This window comes from Canis lupus, chromosome 6 (genome assembly GCF_003254725.2).
Source record: "Canis lupus dingo isolate Sandy chromosome 6, ASM325472v2, whole genome shotgun sequence".
In the NCBI taxonomy this organism is placed as follows: domain Eukaryota; kingdom Metazoa; phylum Chordata; class Mammalia; order Carnivora; family Canidae; genus Canis; species Canis lupus.
Window position 1 is genome coordinate 41,449,590 of NC_064248.1, and position 9,335 is coordinate 41,458,924.

General features: G+C 42.0%; 1 protein-coding gene across 4 annotated transcripts in view; it reads left to right on the forward strand.

Moving 5' to 3' along the window:
* Positions 1–9,335, forward strand: part of SLC16A4 (solute carrier family 16 member 4) — a 28,996-nt gene that overhangs the window by 4,570 nt on the left and 15,091 nt on the right. For all 4 annotated transcript variants that reach the window (XM_049110997.1, XM_025417289.3, XM_025417290.3 and 1 more), the window contains exons 3-8: positions 1,436–1,568; positions 2,606–2,749; positions 2,920–3,081; positions 4,831–5,322; positions 7,756–7,967; positions 8,986–9,079. In XM_049110997.1, coding sequence (XP_048966954.1) covers positions 1,436–1,568; positions 2,606–2,749; positions 2,920–3,081; positions 4,831–5,322; positions 7,756–7,967; positions 8,986–9,079 — 1,237 coding nt within the window. The remainder of the gene's footprint in view (positions 1–1,435; positions 1,569–2,605; positions 2,750–2,919; positions 3,082–4,830; positions 5,323–7,755; positions 7,968–8,985; positions 9,080–9,335) is intronic.

Sequence of the window (9,335 nt, forward strand, 5' to 3'; positions counted from 1 at the left end):
GGCTCAGGGTGTGATCCCAGAGTCCCGGGATCGAGTTCCGGGATCGAGTCCCACATCGGGCTCCCTGCCTGGAGCCTGCTTCTCCCTCTGCCTGTGTCTCTGCCTCTCTCTCTCTCTGTCTCTCATGAATAAATAAAATCTTTAAAAAAAAAAAAAAAAGAAAGGGGGAAGTTTGGAAGTCCCTGCAGTACACGTGGCTCCTGTGCTGAGTGCCTCAAACCCTGGCTGGGTGGCTTCCTGTCCAGTTTCCCCCTCCTGACCTCTGCTCTTCACTGCCCTCAGGATAAGTAGAATTCTAAGAAACAAATGTTAATAGGCAACAGAAAGAAAACTTGACCTCAAAAGGGATATTCCTCCTCCTGGAAGGGAGAAGGCGGTGCTGGCCAGGGGGATTAGTTGAGACAAAAGAAAAGGAAGGGGTGCATGACCCACCATAAGGTGAACCTCCAACCTGTTTACTTTTGCTGTTCTGGCATAAAATAGTAGTGCTCCTTTCCACTCTCTAAGATTGTATTTATATATTCCTGAGAGAGACAGAGAGAGAGGCAGAGACACAGGCAGAGGGACAAGCAGGCTCCATGCAGGGAGCCCGACGCGGGACTCCATTCTGGACCCAGAATCCCGCCTTGAGCCGAAGGCAGACGCTCAACTGCTGTAAGCACCCCTTGTGAGTTTCCATTTGGATGAGACATTATATGGCCATCCTATTTATATATCAAGTGAAGAAGGGTACTCAGTTCAAGAGCAAAGTTAAAGCAAAGCCAATCTGAGAACTGATGGGAACAATTCATCTTTTGGACCAACATGCTTCTCTCACAAAGGTTAAATGGAATTAGCTGTCCTTAATGGACGGGATTCTGACAATATAGTTGTTGGTCTGGAGTTAGTCTATCTGGGTTCAAACTCACCCCCATCTTGAGCGAATTTTAATCTCCCTAAACCACAATTTGCAAAAAATAAAAAAAATAAAAAGACTGACTCCATAGCTTTGTAATGAGGATTAAATGAGATGCTTTTGTGTAAAGTACTCAAGAGCTCCAAGGGCATGGCCACCTCACAAAATACAAAATGTATAATGTGAAACCAACAAACAAACTGGTTAATTCTGATGACCGGGGGTGCCTGGGTGGCTCAGTTTATTAAGCATCTGCCTTGGGCTTAGGTCTTGATCCTGGGGTCCTAGGACTGAGCCCAGCATCAGGCTCCCTGATCAGCAGGGAGTCTCTGCTCCTCCCTCTCTCTCTGCCTTTTCCCCCTGCTCTTGTGCTGTCTCTTTCCCACAAATAAAGTCTTAAAAAAAAATACTGGCGACCTGGGGCTGGTGGCAGGGTGGTGGAGAGGCGCAGAGGGAGGCAATCTAAGCGCAAGCTGCTGTAACCTCTGTAATGGCTCGCCTCACCACCTGACTTGGACTCTTTGGTCTGCTTTGATTTAGGTAAATGTGTTTGTGATGGGGATGACCAAGACATTTGCAATTTTCTTTGTGGTTTTCCAAGAAGAATTTGAAAGCACCTCAGAGCAAACTGGTTGGATTGGATCCATCATGTCATCCCTTCGTTTTTCTGCAGGTATAAAGCTGGCATTAAGCTTGCTGTCCAAGGAAAAGCACCACAAAGGGCAATCCTGAGAAGATTCATCTGTCAGTCATTTAAGACTGAAGTGTTGCTAAAACTCAGATTCATTAATAGATAAAGCTAAGAAAAGTTAGACTTGCAGTGTTTAGACTTTACTTGACAAAATCAGAATAGGGTTCAATGCTTAAGAATCCAACTATTTAAGTCCATGATTCAATTTTTCATGCCTTGTTTCTTTTCACAGTGCCTGAATACAGGTTCAGTGAGCCAGTCTATCTCGGAAATCAGACCATGAAGTTCTTCAGCCATCATCTAAGCATATTCAAAACAACATATAGAACCAATTCCTCTTCCTTTGCTTTTATTTGGGGCTAAAACGTGGTAGAGTAATGATTCAACCTTGTTCTACTACTCATAGGTCACTAGGTGCAATCTCATTTGTAGATTTTTTTTGTAGTTTTTTTTTTTTTTTAAGGTTTTACTTAAGTAATCACAACACCCAACATGAGGCTCAAACTCACGACCCTGAGATCAAGAGTCCCATGCTCTTCCAAACTGAGTCAGCTAGGTGCCCCTCATTTTGTGGTCTTATAATGCATTTTCAAATCTGCTTATTTATAATCCTCTTTAAAACAGCTCTTTTTCCAAAAAACAAAGTAGTGTGGGACTGGGAATATTATGAAACCTAACACAGACACCTTTCTAAAGGATATACAACTCCGAACACAAGTCCTCTTGTTTTCCTTCAGTTGCTCATTTAAATTTATTTTTTTTTAATTTTTATTTATTTATGATAGTTACAGAGAGAGAGAGAGGCAGAGACACAGGCAGAGGGAGAAGCAGGCTCCATGCACCGGGAGCCCGATGTGGGATTCGATCCTGGGTCTCCAGGATCGCGCCCTGGGCCAAAGGCAGGCGCCAAACCGCTGCGCCACCCAGGGATCCCTCAGTTGCTCATTTAAATTGCACATCAAACGCTAAGAAATGCCAGAGCATGTTTAACTTAGTACTTGCCTCTCCCTTTTTCCGAGGTCCCCTGGTTGCCATTATGTGTGACATAACTGGAGAGAAAATTGCCTCCATTCTTGGGGCTTTCCTTGTTACTGGTGGATATCTGATCAGCAGCTGGGCTACTAACATCCCCTTTCTTTGTGTGACTATGGGACTTTTACCTGGTGAGTCCACTATAAAAATAAGACTGTAGAAAATGGAACTAGGAACCTTCTTTTTTACTGTCTCATCCATGGGCCCAAAAGGCCTACTTAAATTATCTCAGGTCCAGGAGAATATCTCATCTGATACCAAGCCACTCTGCGTGATTCCAAGCTATTGTTTTTCTCTTTAGGTTTGGGTTCTGCTTTCCTGTACTACACAGCTGCTATGGTGACTATCAAATACTTCAAAAAACGATTAGCTCTTTCTGCAGCTATTGCCCGTTCTGGGATGGGACTGACATTTCTGTTAGCACCTTTTACAAAAGTCCTGATAGATGTGTATGACTGGACAGGTAAGTCATTCTGTGTCTGAACTACCTATTCCACAAGATAATGTTCAGCTCTTTCCTTCCCTCTGATGAATGGAAGTGAATTTTTGAGCCAGGGAAGAAATAAGCATGATTTCTAAAGTAAACATGTTCCTCCCCTTCCTTGGAGAACACACAGCAGAAGACACGCTGAACTACTTGCAGGTTTTGCCACAGCCCACACAAGCAAATCCGAGTTCCTAAGATTCATGTTTGAAAGTATGGAGGGCAAAACCCCTTGCAGGGAAAGTGATACCCCTGGGGATGCAAGGATTCCCTTCTCCTCCTTTCACCAGTAAGGCACTCTCTTTTCAAATAGTCCCGTAAGAAAAAAGTCCACGTTAAAAAAATACCTCCATCTGACTCACTAAAATAGACCAAGAAAAAGAAGTGGGTAAAAGAACATTATGGTCTTTAATCTTTTATATACGGTCATCTATAAATTTTTCACAAATGAATACCATTCACTCTACAATTTGCTTTTTGCCTGAGCTAAAACATTCAGATTAAAATCTTAAGTTACTGGAAAAATATATGCATATGTACTTCTACATATATAAGAATATATACAAGCCTATTTCTACCTACAGAGCGTTTTTGTTTTTCCTTTCCCAAATGAAAAACTACCTACCAGTAGTCTAACAGTAAACAGAACTAGCTGGCAAATCCCTAAGACACGACAGCAGAACCTATAGCCAATTCCATCTTCAGACTACGCTGAAATGAAGCAATGACTCAGCCTCCAAAGCAAGATTGGCAACTGTCTTTCAAGGAAATTAAAAACGGCATGAGATGAAAGGCTGGCCTCTCTTCTAAGGCAGGTTCCGAAATGACTCTTAACATCTAATTCTGTATATTGTCCCTAAATTTCTATCACACTTTAGGGTATCTTAAATCCCTATTTAAAACACACTGTAGGGATCCCTGGGTGGTGCTGGGATCCCTGGGTGGCGCAGCGGTTTAGCGCCTGCCTTTGGCCCAGGGCGCGATCCTGGAGACCCGGGATCGAATCCCACGTCGGGCTCCCGGTGCATGGAGCCTGCTTCTCCCTCTGCCTATGTCTCTGCTCCTCTCTCTCTCTCTCTGTGACTATCATAAGTAAATAAAAAAATTAAAAAAAAAATAAAACACACTGTAAAAAAAAAACCAAAACACTGTAATTTTCTAACATTTCAAATATCCACTCCTTATACTCCACTCCTCCACCCCCCGCCCCCCCCCCCCAAAAAAAAAACCTTTTTTCCTCTTGCACAAATAACACTCCCTCCTTCCAGGCCATCTCCTGGTTGCAGCTTTCTGGTTTTCTATTTTCAAAAGACGCCTTGTCTTCACAAAGATATAGTGGTGTGTAGGGCTAAAAATGAAGTCAACAGATTTAGATACTTAGTTAAATTTAGGGGACAAAGTAGGGTTTTCAGGAATTACTGCACTATGACTGAATATATTTAGTGGTGGAGCCCCTTCTGTGCCTAAGAACACAGAGTACTGTGAGAGGGGTAGGTGGGTATGTATGGATGTATGTATTTATTTATTTATGAGACAGAGAGGCAGAGACACAGGCAGAGAGAGAAGCAGGCTCCATGCAGGGAGCCCGATGTGGGACTCGATCCCCGATCCCGGAACTCCAGGATCATGCCCCGGGCCAAAGGGAGGCACTAAACTGCTGAGCCACCAAGGGATCCCCGGAGAGGGGTAATTTTTAACCTAACTTCTCACTTTCTCTCCCCCATTTAGGTGCCCTTACATTACTTGGAGGGATCACATTGAATTTGGTGCCTTCTAGTATGCTCCTAAGACCCATTCATATCAAAAGCGAGAACAATTCTGATATTAAAAATAAAGGCAGCAGCTTGTCTCCAAGTAGTCTGGGGGCAGTGTGCACAACAGAAACGTCATCCTGCGATGAAACACAAGAGGCCACCATCAGGGACAGTGCTCTGCAGAAGGCTGGACAACCTGGTACAAGTTTAAGAGTCTCACAAAATAAAAACAAAGAGCTCAACCATGAGCCTAATGGGGACAGTTATGAGAAAGAGGCTATTTCATGGAGCTGTAAACAAAAAGTCTTTGACATGTACCTTTTAAAAAACCCTTTCTTCTACATATTTACCTGGTCTTTCCTCCTCAGTCAGTTGGCATATTTCATCCCTACTTTTCACCTGGTGGCCAGAGCCAGAACACTGGGGATTGACACCATGGATGCCTCCTACCTCATTTCTGTAGCCGGTAAGCAAGCATACTTTGATCTCAAACTCAAAAGGAAAAATGAACTTAACTTTACAAAGATTTATTTCATTTTATAAAAAACTAAAGAAAAACAGTTTTTTAGAAAGGAATTATGGGAGGGCCAGGAAAGAAGAAGTCAGGCTGGTGGGAGCACCAGGCATGTCCTCCACAGATCTGTCACTGCACCATGCACACAGGTACTCTATATCGGACAGTGGCCCCCTAAGCAAGTCTTGTTTATTTTCATGTCAGTGTCTGTCTGACAAAGTATACATTAAGTATTTGCTGGATAAATATTTGATTTTAAAAAACTGGCAACAGACACTCCAGGAAGCAGGAAAATCAGATAGCTTAATAAGGCAGAGGTTGAAAGGACTGGTTCTAGAGCTAGACTTCCTGGGTTCAGGTTTTGCTCTGTATTTCCTAGCTGTATTAACGTGGGCAAGTTAGTCACGTTCTCTGTGCCTCAATTTCCTCATCTGTATTATAGGGATAATAGTACCTATCCTCATAAGATTATCAGGATTGAATGAGCAATGCAGGAAGAGTTTAGAATAGTACCTGGCCCATCATAAGCTTTCAATAATGTTCTATAAGTATGTGTAGCTAAGAATTTTCCCCCTTGCACTCATAGTAAGACAGATAAGTACACCTGTTAAGGCCATTCATTGATGACTGGGCTGATGACTGGGCAAATTACAATGTTATGAAAATCATTTTAGTGGAGTATAAAAATGTAAGGAAGTAAAATGCTTAGTTTTTTTTTTAAAGGAAGTGGGTTTCTCTCAATACACACAATAGGAATGTTAAAAAAATGAAAAGGGATGACATGGAAATGAACTGTTCTAAACATCTGGAAATTCTAAGTAGCCTGATATTAACTTTTCTTTCCCGAATTTCTTCAAGATTGCTTACTCAGTCCTCACAAAACTGACTATACCCCATTCCTGCAACTGCAAAGATACCCCACACTTCAGCCAACTGAGCCTTGTGTAAACAAGAAAATGATACATAGCTAAACTGCTTTTTTCACTAAAATGTCTGGTAGTCATCAATTTAGATCAGATTAGGTGGTGCAACAGGACCACAGAACATAAAGAACATATGAATGTAACAAAGTTTCCATACGTATCCTAGGAAATAACCAAAAATAGAAGTAGACTAGTATGCATTTTCTGTCCCCCCCTCCACCGCCCAACTTTTTTTTTGTGGAGCAATTTAGGAAGAATTTAAAGTACAAAGCAACTGTAGCACATGCTACTCCTGGTAAAATGTTTCATTATTTAAATGCTACATTAGTTCATAATCAATAAAAAATAAGAATGTTCTGTTACCATGAAACTGAGATATGTGATTCTTAAATTTTGTTTACACCCTAGCTCTACTGTTCAAAATGATCATGCATTTCCAGATTTCCAAAAAAGCAAAATAAAACAAACAACATATTTTCTGCCTATTTCCAAGTTAAGCATCATACCCTTAAAAGGAGCACTTAATTACCAAAACCTTATGTACAATCATAAGAACGAGTCCCAATCTATTTTTCTTCAGCATAAGGCTTTATTATTTATAATGTCCAGTTTTCCACCATAGTCAGCAACACTGACTACAAGATCTACCAGTCTTTCAGAACTCTCCCTCACCTGAGGGAGGCAGGAGGCTTCTTCTTTTTCTTCTTTTTTTTTTAAAGATTTTTTATTTATTTATTCATAGAGACAGAGACAGAGACAGAAACCGAGAGAGAGAGAGAGAGAGAGAGAGAGAGAGAGAGAGAGAGAGAGAGGCAGAGACACAGGCAGGGGGAGAAGCAGGCTCCATGCAGAGAGCCTAACATGGAACTGGATCCAGGGTCTCCAGGATCATGCCCTAGGCAGCAGGCGGCGCTAAACCGTTGCGCCACCGGGGCTGCCCGCCCCCCCCCGCCCCTTTTTAAATGATTTTACTTATCTATTCATGAGAGACAGAGAGAGAGAGGGGCAGAGACACAGGCTGAGGGAGAAGCAGGCTCCATGCAGGGAGCCCCATGTGGGACTCGATCCAGGGTGTCCAGGATCAGGCCCTGGGCTGAAGGTGGTGCTAAACTGCTGAGGCACCTGAGATGCCTGAGGAAGGCCCTGGGTCCTCTGTAACCAGAGATTCCTAGTTAGGTGGTACAAGCTTTCCAAACATGATGAGAAAAAAAAAACAAAAAAACCGGAGGGGTCCTCTACCCAACTCTGGAGGAGCCTTTTTGGCATTGTATTTGATGTATTTGGAACAAGTAAATAAATGATAGAATCTACTGAGAGATAAATGAGACCATTTTTCTATGTCCTTGACTCAGGATGAAAGTCCTATTACTTAGGGAAAAAGGTCTTATGCAGTTAACACTTTCCAAAGGGGCTAGGGAAAAAGGAATAAGGATTTCATAGGGCCATTTCAATCTTGTTCCAGGTATCACTGAGACGGTCAGTCAGATAATCGCTGGATGGGTTGCTGATCAAAACTGGATCAAGAAGTATCATTACCACAAGTCTTACCTCATCCTCTGTGGCATCACTAACCTGCTTGCTCCTCTGGCCACTACATTTCCACTACTTATGACCTATACCATCTTCTTTGCCGTTTTCGCTGGTGGTTACCTGGCAATGATACTTCCTGTACTGGTGAGTAGACATACTCATTAACAGTGTTAATTCATTTAGTAAAACCAAGTATTAATAATAACCTCCCCAAAGATAATACATATTTTGTATTAATTTTGTAATTTAAAAAAATCATATGCAAGGCCTCACAAACCTGGTAGCTATATCCTATCCAGTTTTTCGTTTTACCTCTGAGGGGACAAATGATGGGAAGACTATCTACATGAAAAAAGAAAAAAAAGCAAAAAAGGGATCAGCAGGATTCCACTTTGCTTCAGTCTCCCAAAAGGTTAGGTTTCTGCTTACTTCTTTCAGCTCCAGAAATTTGACTCCTTCTAAGACACCACCTTGAGGGGTTCCCTCAGAGAAAAACGGGCTTCCTGACCAGTGTGGCTCCTCTCTTGCTGAAGGAAGTTCTATGTACTTTAATAGGGATATTGTTTAATTTCTCTCTGTTTTGACCCCAAATTGACTTAAAGTCCTGTACCCAAAAGCAATGGAAATACTCAAATACTTCATGGAGTCTTCTTAGAACTTAGGTGCTGAATGTACTGGAACAGAATCCCAGGGAAACTTCTGGCCTGATACTAATATTCGTGTAAGGGCTGTAGGATATTATATGAGGCTTTTGCAAAAACCAAACTTTCTAAAGCTGAAATCAACCTGGGAAGATGGACTTCTTACAGACCAGTGGCTGGTATTTAGCCATAGGTGGATTTGGGAATACCACTGTTGGCTCAGAATATAAATACCACTTCCTAATAGAGAAAAGCAGTGAAGGTGAGGGGAGAAAAAGTACCCTTGAGACACCTCAAAGATTTAAAATAAACCCCATGTTCCTTACTAATATAATGAAAACACTGCCTGCCTGGCACAATTACTCTTCCCTGTTTGCCTCAGCTCTTTTATAGTATCAAGGCAAAGGGCCATCCAAATCACCTAAGAAGTCAACTGCTCATAGTATTTATCCCTTTGCAAGCATAGGTCTCTACAGAACTTCGCCCTCAATATAGCTAACACTGGATTCTAATCCCTTTAGGTTGATCTGTCTGGGAATTCTAGAGCACATCAGTTCTTGGGACTTGCCAGTTTCTTTGCTGGGATGGCTGTCCTTTCTGGACCACCGATAGCAGGTAATAGCCCAGCTGTATTCTGAACAAACTTCAACAGCTATGAAAGAAAATGATCCATTATGAATGGTAACATACAATGACAGTATCGGGGTAAAAAACTGATGAGATTTCCGCTGTTCCTACATTGACTCTCAACACTCCATCACCAACCCAGGAGAATCTGAGGATTTACACAATAGATAGTAAGAGGTTAACTAAGCACCTTCTTACATTATCTTGGGAGTCTTAGAACTGTGTGTGTCTACTTGCCAGGGGA